Raw genomic sequence first — 17948 nt, 5'->3', positions numbered from 1 at the left:
GAGACTTGTTTGTGTATCTTCCTTTCAAAGGAGAAGTAGTTGCTGGTTAGGATAAAGTTAGTAAGGTGTATGAGGAATGAGGAAGTCGGTCTGGAATCTGAAGGATAATGGGAAAGATAGTGTTCAATAGTGCTAAGACCAACGGTGTGAGAGGGTGCTGTGTACGAAGGTGGTATCGAGAGTGATGAGTAGAGTTCCAGAAGGTAAAAGGGTGGGGATGATGGATAGTTAGTGAAGGAAGTGTAAGGTTAGATTATGGGCAATTGGTTGGAGGTGTTGGTCAATGAGGGCCAAAATTCTTTAGTGGGGGCACAGTAACCAACCACAATGGGGCATCCAGGATTGTTGAGTTTGTGGGTTTTGGGAAGCATGTAGAATGTGGGTGTGCAGGGTGTCATTGGGGTGAGTGGGGTGAGGAGGGAAATGGATTCAGGGAAGAGTTTCTGGGAAGGGCCTATGGCTTTAAGCAGGGATTGGAGTTTTGTTGGACTACTGGGATGGGATCACTCTGGCAGAGTTTATAGGTGGAGTAGTCAGACAGCTGGCAGAGGCCTTCTACCAGTAGTCACTACGATTCATAACAAAAATGATGCAGACAGGATAATTAGGTCAGGATTTGTTTTGAGGTTGTGTATGGCTGTTATTTCTTCTGCTGAAAGATCAATCTTCTGAGGAAGGGGCATGGGGAAGGATGGTGAGACCAAGTTGAAGATAAGGAATTCCTGGAAGGTGACCAGCGAGTAGTTAGGTGGGGGGGGGGATCATGGTTGGATGGTGGTGTGAACTGGGGGAGGGAGGGTTCAGTGTTGGAATTAGGTTGGCTTTGAAAGGAGTGATTGGCAACAAAGAAGTTTTTCCATGGCAGGGACCGTGAGAAGAAGAGTAGGTCTTTGACAAGTCCAGCATATTTAAATTTGGGTGTGGAGCCTTTGGATAGGACTGAAACTTCTATGGAGCTGAGGATTTTGACGGAAGGGTTAACAACAGTGACACGGGAGTGCATCGGCTCTGGATTTGAAGGAGTTTTGGTTGATGTGGCAAACTGAATAAGTCAGGTAGGCAGGGTATAAGTGGTATGAGGGGTGGACAAGGAGGAACACTGTGGGTAGGATACGGTTGGATAGTGGTGCCCCGAGGCTGCAGCAGGGTGGATAACTTACGGAGGTGGTGTCGAGAATGCTCCTCCAGGTGTTGCAGAGAGTAAGGGATTCAATTTCAGAGATGTGATGTATGAAGCAGAGTTTTCACATAAGCAGTATCTTGTGGAGGGAGCAGAGATAGTTCTGGGATGCCTGTGCCATGATGTGCTTTTGCAGTACCAAGTTTGTGAGGGCCAGGGACTGACAGAATCTGAGAAGGTGAAGATCATTGTGAAAGGAGAGGTGGGATCCAGAGAAAGGAATTTTTATGGTTAGGCTATTGAGGGGATTTCTTGGTTTAGGCAGCATTTAAGAAATAGTATGTGGGACTGGGCTTTAGACAGGGAAAAGGACACTTTCTAAACTGGTGTAGGAAGCTGGAGCAGAGGTCCATTGTGTCAAGGATGGTATAAAGGAAATGGGAATGATGTGGAAATGGACAAAATAAGGTGTTGATGCTTGTGAGAAGAGCTGGATAAGACAAAAGACGTACAAGCATACATAAAGACATGTAAAAACACACACAGATACATAAACATACATAAAAATGCTTGAAACTGCATGAAATTATGTAAAAATACACACAAATATGTTAAAACATATGGAAACATGGGAGGAAAGGAATAGAGGGTATGGGGGTATGTGTGTGTTGTGATAAGGGAAGAGAGAGAGATGGGGGCTGCTTTAGGTTGCGGATCACAAGTTTGTTTGGCAAGGGCAGGTGTGGAAAATAAAACACTAAAAGTATGTCAGGATGGAGAATGAAGTGGGATCAATAGGAAGAAATATGTTTGTAGTTATCGAAGGACAGAATTTGGGGCATCGGATGCTGCAAAAATAATCAGTGCGGTCATGAAGCATGCGTTGTGTGTGGACAATCGTTGATGCATTGTGGCTGAGAAGTAGATGCAGTTTGGAAGATGGTGAATAAACACAGGAAAGAAGAGAAAGGATGGACTCTGAGAAGAGTAATCCTATAGAGAATAGTAACAAAGGAAAACATCAGAGGGTTGTGGGATGCAAGAAATGCAGTACAGCAAAATCAAACCAAGGAAACTCCAGGTTGGAATATCAACAATGTAGGAAAAGATAGATTGCTACTCACCATGAAGATGGCATGTTCAATTGCAGACAGGCACAATTAATAGACCATTTCTCACCTCCCATCCTCCTTGTTCGCTGTCCTCTGCCAGCACACCCATCCATCTTTTCCTATTCCTCTCCTTTTTCGCAATTTTTTCCCATCTCCCTGTCTCACAACTTCTTGACACTGCACCTGTTGGCAGTCTGCTCACACTGTCAGGCAGCAATCCTCTTTCGCCCTACCTGTACACTGCTATCCCTTCCCCAACCCACCCCCTCCAGATTGCAGAGTCCATCCACGAGAAACTTGCAGGCTGGTCCGAGCTGCTGGAGCTGGCTGTCATGTGCATGTGAGGTGTGCTTCTTCTGTGAGTGAATGGTGTGTGTTGTTTCTCTTTCTTTTTCCTTTTCTGACGTATGCTGTGGTGTAAAGTTTATGTGTAACTGTCTTTTAATTGTGCCTGTCTGCCACTTAATGTGTTACTTTTATGGTAAGTAGCACTCTTATCTTTCCCTACACTGTTGCAACACAGGTTTTATTTGTTTTAGGCTTCTCTGTACCATTCTGCAGGATTGAATATGCTGCTTCCAGCTGGAAATGGTGCAGTTCGCTCACTTCATGAATTTTCTTTCATTCTGTTTCAATTTTACTGTTAATTAACTAAAGGTGTCACAATACTCGACTGAGTCCAAATGTGGCATTCTGAAGCATAAATTATATCCTGCCTTGAAAAGATCTCTGTATGCTCTTTCACTGCATTGTATTGTAGTATTTTCTTCTTTAAAGAGGTGGTAAAGTTTATTCACATTCAAATCATAACTCAGGCAGAGCTTTTCACTTTTATGTCCTGAGTAGTGGCTTTCTTGTTTTGTAGTTTCTTATTAAATTTTTCAGGTCATCCTGCAGTTTGTTCGGACAATTATTGTGCTTACCCTTTCTGTCTTGAAAGGGTATGCCATGGTTTATCTTCTCTTGGAGCATTTGCAAATGTCTAGCAGTGATTATGTACGAGGTGTGATAAAAAAATAACCATAATTTTTGTTTTTCTTGAGGAGTCTTTATTTTTTCATCAACATCAACTTTGTCCTCTTCAGATTACTTCCCCTTGGATATAGCACATTTGTGCCAGTGCTTTTTCGAATCTTGGAAACGCTTTTGGAACACAGTTTTCATTATGGTGTTCAACTCCTTCAGTGATTTTGTTTTTAACTCATCACAAGTGGCAAAACAAAATCCTTTCACAGTTCTCTTAAGCCTCGGGAATAGAACAAAGTCACAGGGAGTCATGCCCAGTGAATAAAATGACAGAAGAAGAAAACAGTTTTGTTCCTTACCAAAAAAACAATGAACGAGCATTGAGGTGTGAATGGGAGCTTTATCGTGATGCAGTTGCCACGATTGGTTTTGACACAATTCTGGCTGTTTTCTTCAGATTTCTTCACATAAACAACATATAACTTCCAGATAGTATTCCTTATTGACCTTACGACCATATCCATGTCCCCTATCCCATTATAATCAAAGAAAACAGTGAGAAGATCCTTCACATATGATCAGACTTGAATTTTTTGTCTGTCTTGGCTCTTCAGGCAGTTTCCATTAGGACAATTGGGCCTTGGTGTTGATGTCCTACCTATATATCCACATTTTATCACCTGTTATAACTTCTTTAGAAGTTCTGGATCATTATCGGCTTCATTCAGCAATTTCTGAGTGATGTCTGTGCGACATGGTTTTGGTCGAAATTTAACAATTTTGGAACAAACTTTGCTGCTACACATTTCATGTCCGAAACATCCAAAAAATTGCGTGGCTGGTGCCAAAGGACATGCTGACATCATCAGCAACCTCTCTGGTGGCAATTGGGTGATTTTCCAGAACCATTTTCTTTGCTTCTTCCACATTTTCGTCAGTACTTGATATCCCAGAGTGTCCAGGGCATTTGCTGTCATCTTCGACCCTCTTTGAAATGTTTGTCCCATTTGTAATCTCTTGTCTTATGTGTAATAGATTTGCCAAAAACTGCACTCAACATTTCAGGTGTGGTGCTGCACTTTATTACATTTTCCATGCAGAATTTGTTGCAAATTCTTCGACTCATCTTTTTTGATAGTAAAATTTCGCCGAGCACTAAAAAACATGCATAACCTTTTCAAGTGACAACAAGAAACTAAATATCCAGAAACAGCTGAAAATGCAAACATACGTCAGTAATATGTGTACCAACAGGGAAAAAAAATGGAAATTGGATGTAAGAAGCCTGTTAAATTAAAAAAAAAATCCTGGAACTTTTTGATTGCACCTCATATACCATGCACAAAGTTTTTTCAACATACCTGAATTTGTTCTGCACTACTTCTCAGGATTACTAAAATGTCAGTATCTGCACAAAGTGGCCTCCTTTGTCTCCCTTACAACTTTTTGCACCCACCTGTTCAGACAAGATTTTCCCAGGCTCTGATTTTTTATTGTGAGCTAACCCGAATTCCATTTGTAATTCTTATTGTTCCTCTTCCATTTATTATGCTTAATGTTGTTCTTCTGTCTTTTATTTATATCTTTGCACATACACTGACTTAGCAACACATGACTTTCCTCTTCCATTTTTACAACGTTTGTACACCTGACTTTTGGTGAAATTACAACAAAAGGACAAAGTGCTCAACGTACATGTGTGCCAACAGTGAAAACCCAGTATTCCAGAAAAGGTAAGGTTACCATGTTCCTGGCAGTAGGTATTCAGTGACAGGTAATTTACACTGTATAATCACAACAAATAACCATAGAAACGTACACAATAATTAAATTTATGTGACAAAAAATGAGCCAAACAGTGGATAATGAGAGCTGTTAGTTGGAATAAAGAGTAATACGTGTTTATTGTTGTAATAGTTTATCCACATTTAGCTTGAGACTGAAGTCTTGAGTCTTTAGAACCATTGAGTAAGGTAAATACTGGGAGTAATTTATGAAAAGTAGTAAATCCTTAAAATTGTTTGGTCCATAGATACATTTTATGACATGTAAAATAAAATGCCAGAAAGCAAAACTTTAGTTGTAGCAAACATGAATACTTTTTTGTCCCATTAATATCTATCTTCATCTTTTGCTTCTACACTTTTCTGTCATCTCTTCCTGCTGTGGCAGTCTTTTCATTTTTGCACACCTACTGCAGACAATGTCTTTAATACTTGTCTCTGTCTGCCTGTACAGTTCTTCTTCTCGAGTGCTCCTTATGGTCTCTAGCACTTAGTTAGCTATTACTGGGTGTCTTGGCACATATCCTATTACATGTTGTAGGACATACTCAAATCTGGAACATTACAAAGGGGGGGGGGGGATAACATTGCCATGGGCAGAGCTTGTGTAGCACAAGTTTCTGCCACTAGGCGTATATAGCGCAACTCATTATCAGTTCGGTGCCACCTGTGTTGTTGACCTGGCTTGTTCTGTTCATCTGCAATGCTGTTTTGTTCTTGTTTCGTTTTTTTTATGATGACAAGTTTAAGTGAACAACGTACAGCTGTGAAATTTTACTTTCTGCGTGGTAAAAGTGGTCTGAAACTGTTTTAATGTTGAAAACAGTATACCAAGATAACACTATGGGAAAAACTTAAGTCTACCAGTAGTGTGCTTGATTTCAAATGGTGACACATTCACTGATGACAAACCTCATTCTGGATGTCCATCAACTGCCCAAATTGACGAAAATAATGAAAAAATTCGAGAACTTGTGCTCACATACTGTCAACAGGCAATTGATCAACTGTTAGAGATTAGTGGGTTATCTTCATCAAAAAGGATGTGGTTTGTGATGCACAGGAGACTGATTCTTCCACCACTACAATGCGCCTGCACACACAGCCATCCCTGGTAGACAGTTTTTGGCTAAAAATGACATGGTTCCACTGCCCCATGCACCTTATTCGCTTGTCCTTGCTTTGTGTGACTTTTCTTATTTTGACACATGGAAAGGGGCATTAGAGGACACTGATTTGACAACATTTAAGAAGTCAATAAAAATGAGGGAGGAACTGTTAGCCATTTCTAAGGACGATTACAAAAAATGATTAGAACAGTGGAAGCATACAAAAAATGATTTGAATAGTGGAAGCACCAGTGGGACAAATGTATTAGTTGTAATGGAAAGTGCTTTCAAGGGAATAAGGTTGTTTTGAAAACAATTTGAAAATATATAGCTTTTAAAAATAATTCCAGTTTTATATAACATCCATGGTGGAAAACAAGCTTTCCCACTGAATCAGGAAAATAAATTAAAGCCAGTTAGCTTTTTCACTTTTTTCTCTTCCTCAAATATTAGATGTAGGTGAACATCTGTATTTTATAATCTAAGAATACATAATATTCTTCAATTTCTTAAACATGTCTAACACTGTACCATAGTGTCAACTGATGACCAATATACTGTCATACAAAAGCAGTTCACAGTTATACAGTTGCTTCAAAGAACTTTGCATGGTAGAACAAAGTATACTATACTGCAAACCTTTGACAGAAACACAATTATTATCAGATGCACCCAAAGGAAGTGTAACAGAAAGATTGTTCAAATAAATAATTTATGTGATTGGGTCACCATTACTGACAATGCTGTTCTTTAAAGGACAGTGTTGTGCCTGTAAGTTTATGATAAAATACGGAGCTATGTACATGTTATTTCCTCTTGGTCTACTGAATAGTGGTTCTCATTAAATGTGTTTAAATGCAAGATAATTCTCATAGCAAAGAAAAGGGTAGCACATCATTATAAGAATAGTGGTAAACTTCTGAAGCTTGTCACATTGTCCAAGTAACTGAAGATGACACTAAATGGAAATGGAAAGAACACTAGAAATTGACATCAGGAAATGTGAATGGCGTACTTAAATTTATCTGGTGGATTGTAAGAAAAACATGCAAAATTGTAGTGTGACCTATTCCATAGCACCATCCAATTTTTAAAGTCCGTTTATAGTGGACATGACAACAGACATACAAGGAATTGAGATACAGCTTCTAGAGTTGTAACAAGTTGTTCTAGTCCATGATAAATTATAACAAAAATTCTCAGGGAATTTATATGGGAAACTGTGGACGAAAGGTGACATTGTTCCCTTGAAAATGTGTTTGGATTAATTTAGAAAACCTTTTCAAAGGAAGGCAGTATTAACTTCAATCATACATATCACTTAGGGATTAATTTAGAAAACCTTTATCAGAGGAAGACAGTATCACTTCAATAAAAAATACCTTGTCAGGACCATAAGAATAAGATAAGGAATAAAAGAAATAAAAGTTAAGTTTGTTAGGGCTTAACGTCTAGTAGACAATGAGATCATTAGAGACGGAGAATTATCTCAGAAAGAACAAAGATGGGGAAAGAACCATCCCATCATTTGCTGTAATTGATTTAGGAAAATATCTTTAAATCTAACTCTGGACACGGATTAGAACCCCACTCCTTCCTCGTGCAAATAAAGTGCCTCAGCTTCTGTACCATCTTTCTTAGTAATAAGAAGGTACATATGGAGCCACTTACACAGTAATCTTCCCCTTACTTTATGCGTCAAATGAATAGGTCAGAACGTGACAAACATTGGTATGAACCACCCAGTGCCATGCACTGTGTAGTGTTTTGTGGAGTGTATATGTATATGGAGAAGTGTTCCTTCCTCTGGTCTTTGCACATATATTACTTTTAGCATCTCTTGTTGTTACTTTACTGGCCCTCATTGCATTTTAACATTCTTGTGTAGCATTACAGTTCAAAGATTTTCGATTTCTTATTTATTTGTTTTCCCATGCTTCATTTTTCAGTAATACTTTCCCCAGAAACACAGTTTCAGGCAATGTTGTGTGTTTTAGCATGTAGGTATCTAGGCTTAACTGCATCTCAAATGCAGAACAAATGTCGCAGTGCTATGGGCAGCCATTAGAAATTACTAATACCTATAAAACTAAGAGGGCTTTACATAACTGCCCCTCACCTCCCCAGAACTGCATTACCAAAATCAAACTTTGATAATTGGGAAAGAGCACATCAGTGTCAGAACATTTGTGTGCCAAAGAGAAAACAGGGGTCAATTGAGAAAGAACCCCCCTTTCTTCATCATTGATGGAACTGTAAAATCAGTTGAATGACTTTGCAGCAGAACACTATTGGTCTAAACTGCTGTCTTGCCAAGCGACAATTGTGCGTCAAAGAATTTTAGTTAATTTGCCATGTCAAGTAGTGAAGCACCGCACTGTCAAATTCAGTAAGGGTATCATATGTTTCCAAGTCATCATTGATATGGACAGTGCTGAACTGCAAAAAGTATGGGAAATGGAAGATGAAATAGAAGTTAGAAATAAGAAGAAGAGAGTGAGTGGTTAGCTTTAGAAGTCTGCCATGTTCATCCTAACATTCAGTTTGTCTATCCTTAGAGAGCACAAAAGATCGTATGTTATAAATGCTAAAGATGTCCAAGAAGCAGGGCCATCGTGTTCAGTGAAAGACTTTTGTGAAAATTGCTTATGGAGTCACACTACTTGGAGCAGGTATTTTCCATAAGAGAGAAAATTGAAGTGACCAAGAAACTTTCATATTCCAAGAAAGTAAAGAATATAAAGAATTGCAGGCTACTGTTTTCTCAATTTCTTTTGCTACCACTTCAAGAAAAGCTGTAGTAAAGGTCATGGCTACTATACAGACAAAGGCAATAGGTATTGGCTTAGACTTGTATATGTGTAGATTTATATACAACAATGCCCTTGTTACGAAGCCTTTGGCTAGTCCTAACCCATTTCCAGCAGAGGTTGCCAAAAAATTATAGAGACAACCCTTATCACAAAGCTATATGCCCAAAGTAGTTCAATCCTTTCGAGACAGCCTACATCACTATTGCAAAAGGCAGAATCCACACCAAAGAACAAGCAAAATTCAAAGACACCTAGCTTGAGATAGCCTGAGACTCTCAGATAGGAAGACATTAGTATTAACCAACAATGATTAGTCAGAAAGGGAACTGGAAATGTGTGTTGGAGAAGTGGCAAGTCTCTTACCCCTCTACTCACTGACCAACAGGCATAACTAAAAACAAGACACATGGGAAAAGAAAATCCCTTCCATTTAGTTACTGCTGTACTGCAACAGAATGAGAAGAGTTTAAGAACACTTATGGAGTTATGGAGGAAGTCAAGTTTTCAACGCAGAATAACCCCTTATGATTAGGCATACAACAGACGTATTTCAGACCTTCTGCAACTGTATGTTTAAAGGCTATATCATCATCATCATGAAGGATAATACAAATAGTGAGAATACTGAGGGTGGTGGGGCAATATTTGTCCATGATTCAGGTCATTCTGTACCTGTTACCGTTACCATTCACCTTCTAGCTGTTCGTGTTTCCACACCATAACCAATTGGTGCCTGTATCTCTCATCTGTTGAACTCGTGGATGATTAAGCCCTCGTGGGCCCTGCAAAGTCCCTTAGTCCTTTCTCATTCTTAGATATTTCATATTGCTGTGAATATTTTTTATGCTCTGTGTGTGTGTGTGTGTGTGTGTGTGTGTGTGTGTGTGTGTGTGTGTGTGTGTGTGTGCGCGCGCGCGCACACGTGTGAGTGAGAGAGAGAGAGAGAGAGAGAGAGAGAGAGAGATAGATAGATAGAGAGAGAGATGATTGTAAAACATTTGTCTTTCTTCATTCATTCTAATTGTGACTTTACGCTAACTGTGTCAGTTCAGAAAAGTTGCTATGAGCAATCTCTCCCAATGCTGCCCTGTGCATTGAAACATAAAATCTATATGTGTCGCCTTTCACCCATGATTCATAGTCACGTGAACTTCATTTCTCTAATGCTAATTCCAGCATTAAATAGAAGGCATGTTTGGAAAGGAAGTACCATTTTGTTCTATCACCACCACAGCACTAGCATCGCAAAGCAGCACATTCACACATGTCTCTCTGGTCCATTGTTTTTTCACTGATGCCATTACAGCTGGATTGTGTTCACATTTGTTAGTGATTGTTCAAAATGTGTAAGACATTATCTGAACCTGTCGACTGTGAAGTGCACACTGTTTATCTGAGCCTGTCAACTGTGAAGTGCGCACTGTTATATGGTATTTAAAAGCAAAGAATGTTAAGCCAGCTGAAATTCGTTGTCAACTTGTAGGGGTTTATGGTGAAAATACAATGACTGATGGAATAGTGAGAAAGTGGACGAGACAGTTTAATGATGGATGAACCAATGCTCGTGACCAAGCACACAGTGGGCAGTCTTCGGTTGTCAGTGGTGGTTTGGTTGAGTAAGTGAATGAAGAAATTCGAGAAAACAGATGGTTAACAGTAAGAATGCTTTGTGATGAGTTTCCACAAATTTCAAAAATTATTTTGCTTGAGACCATAACAAATCACTTAAATTTTTCCAAATACTATGCCTGGTGGGTTCCGAAAATGCTTACAGATGTCTGCAAAACGAAGCAACTTGGCAGTGCTTTGACACCTCTTACTCTATACAGTGATAAGGCAGATAAATTCTTAAATACAGTTTGAGTTTGTTACGTCACTCCAGAATCAAAACAACATCGTCATCACAAAAAAATCAGGTGTGCACTAGGTTCTGGGATAGACAGGGCATTCTGTTTGTTGAGATACTTCCCAGAGGTGAAACAGTCAGTGCAGTACAATACTATGAAATGTCGAGAAAACTTCGGCGTGCTTATTCAAAACAAAAGGCATGGAAAACTCAGTCAAGACATTGTGTTGGCTCATGACAATGTACGTTCCCATTCTGCTGTTGTCACTCGAAACCTTATTCAACAATTTGGTTGGGAGCAGTGCGATCTCTCGTTGTACAGCCCCAATGTTGCACCTTCTGACTACCAATTGTTTCTGAAGTTGAAGCATGATTTTGGAGGAAGGTACTCTGGCATCCGGGCGACGCAAAAAATGCAGTTCATTACTGGCTTTATCCACGTGTGGCATCTTTTTATAAAGAAGCATAGAAAAGTTGGTTTCCCACTATGACAGATGTCTGAACACTGTAGGCATCTTTGTAGAAACATGGTTTAAGAAATGCTCTTTCTTATAAAAATAAATTTTGGTTTAAAAATATGTTTTTATAAGTTTCTTCTAAAATGATACTCCCTTTCCAGACATGCCTTGTAGTAAGTGGAACATTGGAACACCTGAATTGTTGCTGAGGGCAGCATTATATATGTTCATTGTAATTACAACCTTTTTTTTGCTTTCTTCCATATAACTTTGAATTTTATTTATTGCAGGTGATGACAGTCGTAGGCGTCTTTGATTTGTATGAAATGAAGTACAATAATGCTGCAGCATATGGGCTGAAGAATTCACTTCTGCACAAACTGAAAGAGAAGCTTCGTCGGCGAGATGTTATGGAAGGTTTCAATGTTATTGGCCGTGTGCTTCTTGATCAAAGTGATTCTGGGCATATGTCAAAGTTGCAGCTTCTCAGGAAAGTAAGTCCTTCTATTTATTTATTTTTCTCTTAAAAAAAAGAGAGAGAAAAAAAAGAATGCTGTCTGAGCATTGTTGCATTGTCGTTCATGGTAATAATAATACAGAATGAATTTTTCACTTTTGTGTAACTTCATTTTTCATGATGTGGCATGTATCCTGAAGGCTTAAAGAATTCCATTTATCTTTTGTTAACATGTTGTCGTAAATAAAGTTACCTTCTTCATGTTAGTAGTTAGATTACATTTTGTCTTGTCTTCATCCATAATGTGGCATTAAGTGATATCTTCAAAAGTAGTTCACATAGAGCTGCATCATATTTGTACATCAATAAATTATTGTGGCAGTTTACAGTTATTCCTGAGACTGAATTTACATGCTGCACAGAAATAAAAGCTGAAAAACTTTTGTCAAAGTAACAAGAATTGTGAAAAGAAAATATGTAACTTTGTTATATCTAATTTTGTACTTAATTGTTGATAATAACTTTTTGTGACACAGAGTAGTAGTTTAATGAAGTGTTGTCACTTTTGTTGCATTTTAGAGCAAGTTATACATATCTACAAAGAAGAAAGTTCAAAACTTATTTCAGTCATGAAATTGTTTTAGGCCTGCACTATATAAATATATATAACTTTAATAATAGATATGACAGAAGTATACCAGTAATTTAAAGGAAGGAAAAATATACAAGTAGTGACTTTACATTAATTTTACTATTTCTGTTTTACTAGGCCAGAGAAGAAATTAGACAACTTGAGGCAGATTTTGTGAAACTTTCATTTGAAAAGAATCAATTGAAGAACAAGAAACAGTCTTTATTGAAACGTATGTACAAGGATGTGATGCGTAAGTAATCGTTCATGTAGCTTAGGTGATCTGACATAAATGAACTTATATTTTTAGTTTTGAGATCTGACATGTGAATCATGATTGTTTAATTGGAAAAGTAATTGTAAATTCAATTAGAACTGATTATAGATAGCAGCTGCCTGGACAGATGGAGGTTGGGAGGGGGTAGAGAAGCATACACAAGGCGAGGAGAGGGTAGTGGGATAGTGTCTATCCACAGATGACTCAGTGGCTGCACAACAAGATCAAAGGAGTTAGAAGGTGGAACATATAAGAAGTAGGGACAGGGAAGAGACAAAAAAGGGATGGGAGGAAAGGAGAGGAAGATAGAGATGAGGAAAGAGGCAGGGAGGGAAGAGAGAAAGGGAGAGATATGGAAAAGGGGGGAGTGAGGGAGAGAGAATGCCCACTTGTGGAGAGAATGGGAAGTGAGTCGGGAGGAGGCAGTACATGATCTGGAGGGGGAAGGAATGGTATTGAGAGAAGACAGAAGGGAAAATGCAAACCTAAAACTCCACCATCCAGTTGCCAAAAATGCAGCACATCATAACACAAATCGCTTAAACAGTGACTTCACCATCTCTCTTTTTATCCTCTTCCCATGTGGGCATTCTCTCTCTCTCTCTCTCTCTCTCTCTCTCTCTCTCTCTCTCTCTCTCTCTCTCTCTGTTTCCCTCTCTCTCTCTCCCCCCCCTCTACCCCTCCCTCCCTCCCTTAAACCCCCTCCCTCCCCCTCTCCCTCTACCTCCCTACCTCCTTCCCTCCCCCCATCTCGACCCTCTGTCTCCTTCCCTCTCTCCTTCCCCACTCTGTCCCCTTTTCTGTCCCTCTATCTCTCTCTCTTCCCTCTCTCCTCATATCTACCTTCCTTTTCTTGCCTTCCCTCTCTTTTACCTCTCTCCTTCTCTTATATGCCCTACCTTCTGATCTTTTGCCTTTTCACGCAGGTGTTGAGTCATCTGTGGAAAGATCTGCCTTACACTATCCCATTACCCCTCTTTGCATCACATGACCTTCCCTACCAACTTCCCACCTCGATCTGCCCCTAGCAGATAATCAACACTCTCACTGTGGCCACAGGTGTGTACATTTGGGTGTTTGTGTCATTGTGCATGTAAATGTGTGTACTTCTACTACTATAGAAAGAGAAAAAGTTTAAAAGCTACTATAAATAATAATTTTCTGTTGCGTGTTTATATTTGTCACATGTCAGTCAGCTATAGGCGAGTGCTTGCCTTTCATTTATCTTGCACATAGAAGTAGTAGGTAAAGTTGCAAAAAATTTATTCATGTTTATCTACATCTACATATGAGGGAAAAGGAGAGTGTTCAGGAAAAAATAACCAAAACATTTTGTGGCTTTAAATTAATGCGACTCTCGTGCTGGTACATTTTTGGCAATGTTGTAGATTCTGTTTTCTTCAAGCTTTGATTCTTATTGCAAACATTTCTTTTCTTTGCCCCAGTTCGGAAATGTTGTCAATCCAGGGTTGATGTGCAGAGCAATCTGAATTGTAGTGGGGAGGTGGGTAGTCTCCATGTGACCCATGTTTAGTGATTTTGCTGTTTCCTCTTTGTTTACTGCTCTCACATCAAATAAAAGCAGAATGGTTTTCTGTGGCTGGGCGCTAACAGATGAATTAAAATATATTCACATAATTATGGAAGGCTAAAATGTGTTATTTGCACTAATCACCTTGCAGAATACTGAAGTTCTTTTGGTGAGTTTGCTACAGAAATTTAGCCTTTATTAATCTTTTCCACTGAGGTTGCCAATTTATTTGAAACAAAGTGATTCCATACTATTAGCTAGTTTCAACTGATTGTTGTTTCAAGTGCATGTTTTCATCCTGTAGCACGTATGGCATTATGCCACAATCAAGAACCAAACATGAGATAAACAGTACTGGTACTCCAAGAAAATTTACATCCAGAAAACCTCACTGAAAAGCTTAATATCAGGTCAAGGTCTACTTCATTGGGAATCTGGACATGCAGATGTGCACTTTAAACTGAATTATGCATTTTAGTATTGTTCACGAAATTCCAATGCTCTTGGATTATCCTCTGTCTTGTTTCGTTTATGACATAATGTAAGATCTTTCAATGTTTTACACGTACAAACATACAGGCTTCCTATATCATCGTAGATGTGCAAGCGCAGTGACGCCTGATATCTGGCGCTCTCTAGCAACTGCTGGAACAAATCTGTTTCTAACAGATCACGGGAAAATATTGTGAATGGTGGTTTGAAAGTGTTACTTTCAAAGTAAATTTCCTTTTACGCAAGATGAACTATGTGTGAGAATGTACAATGAATTTCTTAAACCACAGAGCGTTTTACGCTCATTTAAAAATCAACTCTTTGATGATGAGCCATTTAGAAGAATTCCAAACCCAAAAGATCAGACATTTATGTTGTTATTAAAAATTTTACTGGCACATTTGTGTGATGTATCATAAAGAGTAACACAAGCAATTCACATTATATGTGAAAGCTTAGCTTCTCTTGCAGCTTTGCTTTTCTTGTAGCAACACTATGTATGTTAATTTAAACCATTAACTTTTCCTGTTTGTGTGTTCATGCTACTTAACAGTGATGTTGCTATTGGCTGACTACATCACATGTCCTGTCCTCTGAATATCTGCTGTCATCGGCTGGCGAGACCGCGTGACATGAGCTATGACTGGCTTACAAAAGCACATCGCAATCTCGTTTTCGATGCTGGGGAAAATAACATGCAGTGTTTAGTGGGTCTGGGGAAAATAACATGCGGTGTTTTGAGTAATTTGAATTTAAACTATCATAATATGAAAATATGCAGTGTACTGTTACTGCACATCAAAGATCTTTCCAAAACATGTTTTTTCCCCTGAGTTTTGTTTTCTAAAGTGACGGGAAATTCTACACCGGTGTATAAAACCATAACCATTCAAAGGATTGCTAAGTTTTACAGTTCCGATGGAAAGTATATGTCACTTAGCACGGAAAAAGTGTATTTTCACCTGGGAGAAAGTGTATTTTTACCTGGGAAAAATCCAGGAATTATTTTTCCTTGTCGACGTATACACCCTGAATTAGCTAAAACTATAGCATTCAGAATGTTTGTCAGTGTACATTCTATGTGTTCTGTGTGGTTATGTACTGATACACAAATTCCTTTCTGGTTCTTAAAGAGTCTAGTTTAGTGGAAGTCTTATGCTGTGTTGGGAAAATGGAATCCTGGTGTTTCTCAATAAATTTTTTTGTGTCGCATAATTGGCAGATTTTATCTATTTTTCTGATTATGATGTGTTTGTGTTTGTTATATTTTTTCATCAAGTCATGGTGGAATGGTTCAATTATTAGGTTGCACTGTTTAATTGTCCTTGTCCGCACTTCACATAGGGTGATATTTTCTTGGCTGGCTTGAGTTAGCTATCTTATAAGATTGTGTTGCAATTCTTGATTCTTCAATCTGTTTATTCCGTTGTTCTACGGTTCCTCTGCTTCTCAAGGTGCTCATTGTTGTTTGTTAGGAACTTAAATGTGCTTCATGCTCTCTGTCTGTTTTTTGCTGTTCTTTTTGGTTTTGACGTTCTGCATCAGAATTGGCAAGACCTGCTATTTTGCTTATAGGCATTATCTGGAGATAAATCAAATCAAGTTTTTATTAACACATACATTAAGTACACTTTACTTTCGGTTTATTTCCAGTCACTATGTTACTTTGGCTGCTGACACGTTTTCACTCACTCACTGCCCTACTTTTTTGGTTTCTCCCTTTTTCACTTATAAGGAACTGATATTCGAATCCACGACTGGTCCTTTACCAATGGTCAAGTCCTTAACATACCAAAAAAGCTTTGAATGGTCCATGATGTTCCAGAACATTCCACGACATTCGAGAGTATTCGGGAATGCTCCACAATGATACGGGATGTTCCGGGTTTTCCCAAACATTCTGGAATCTTCCCAAATATTCCAAACTATTCCCAAACATTCCAGAACACCCTGGATCATTATGGAACAGTCTGGAATGTTGTGGAATGCTCTTGAGTACTCTCGAATGTTCGAGAATTTTCTCGTGTGCGAAACTTCCCAGCTCTTATATTTTCAAAAGCACATCCTTCAGGTAAAAAAGGGAACCTTCTTCATGGATGGGGGATAGAGGGCTATCACATTATAATAACTCCCTTAATTGTACGGGACTCGCTTTTGAGTTTTAGCAGCATGCACAGTGTACACTTACTTTTATAATGTGCATTGATCACTGCTACATACATGATGTAGCCTCCCATGAACTATGGACCTTGCCATTGGTGGCGAGGCTTGCGTGCCTCAGCGATACATATAGCCGTACACCGTAGGTGCAACCACAATGGAGGGGTATCTGTTGAGAGGCCAGACAAATGTGTGGGTCCTGAAGAGGGGCAGCAGTCTCTTCAGTAGTTGCAGGGACAAAAGTCTGAATGATTGACTGATGTGGCCTTGTAACATCAACCAATACAGTTTTGCTGTGCTGGTATTGCGAACGGCTGAAAACAAGGGGAAACAACAGCCATAATTTTTCCTGAGGACATGCACCTTTACTGTATGGTTAAATGGTGATGGTGTCCTCATGGGTAAAATATTCCAGAGGTAAAATAGTCCCCCATTCAGATCTCTGGGCGGAGACTACTCAGGAGGACATCGTTATCAGGAGAAACAAAACTGGCATTCTACAGATCGGAACTAGGAATGTCAGATCCCTTAATCAGGCAGGTAGGTTAGCAAAATTTAAAAAATGAAATGGATAGGTCAAAGGTAGATATAATTGAAATTAGTGACATTCGGTGGCAGGAGGAACAAGACTTTTGGTCAGGTGAATACAGAGCTATAAATACAAACTGAAGTAACAATAATGCAGTAATAAGTTTAATAATGAATTTAAGAAATTGAAACACTGATAAGCTGCTACGAGCAGCATAGTGAACTCATTATTGTAGCCAAAATAGACACGAAGCCCACGCCTACAACTGTAGTAGAAGTTTATATGCTGACTTGCTCTGCATATGATGAAGAGATTAAAGAAATGTATGACGCGATAAAAGAAATTATTCAGATAGTTCAGGGAGACAAAAATTTAATAGTCAATGGGGACTGGAATTCAATAGTAGGAATTGGACGAGATGGAAAAGTAGTAGGTGAATATGGACTGGGGGTATGGAAAGAAAGAGGAAGTTGCCTGGTAGAATTTTGCACAGAGCATAACTTAATCGTAGCTAACACATGGTTTAAGATTCATGAAAGAAGGTTTTGTATGTGGAAGAGGCCTGGAGACACTGGAAGCTTTCAGATAGATTATATAATGGTAAGACAGAGATTTAGGAGCCAGGTTTTAAATTATAAGATGTTTCCAGCAGCAGATTTGGAC

At 38.9% G+C, this 17948-nt stretch overlaps 1 protein-coding gene across 3 annotated transcripts in view; it reads left to right on the top strand.

Moving 5' to 3' along the window:
- Positions 1–17948, top strand: part of LOC124805207 — a 50536-nt gene that overhangs the window by 20604 nt on the left and 11984 nt on the right. For 2 of the 3 annotated variants that reach the window (XM_047265704.1, XM_047265707.1), the window contains exons 4-5: positions 11499–11702; positions 12435–12549. In XM_047265704.1, coding sequence (XP_047121660.1) covers positions 11499–11702; positions 12435–12549 — 319 coding nt within the window. The remainder of the gene's footprint in view (positions 1–11498; positions 11703–12434; positions 12550–17948) is intronic. The other variant, XM_047265706.1, reaches the window with a different exon arrangement.

This window comes from Schistocerca piceifrons, chromosome 7 (genome assembly GCF_021461385.2).
Source record: "Schistocerca piceifrons isolate TAMUIC-IGC-003096 chromosome 7, iqSchPice1.1, whole genome shotgun sequence".
Taxonomy (NCBI): domain Eukaryota; kingdom Metazoa; phylum Arthropoda; class Insecta; order Orthoptera; family Acrididae; genus Schistocerca; species Schistocerca piceifrons.
This window is presented reverse-complemented; position numbering and strand designations above follow the sequence as displayed.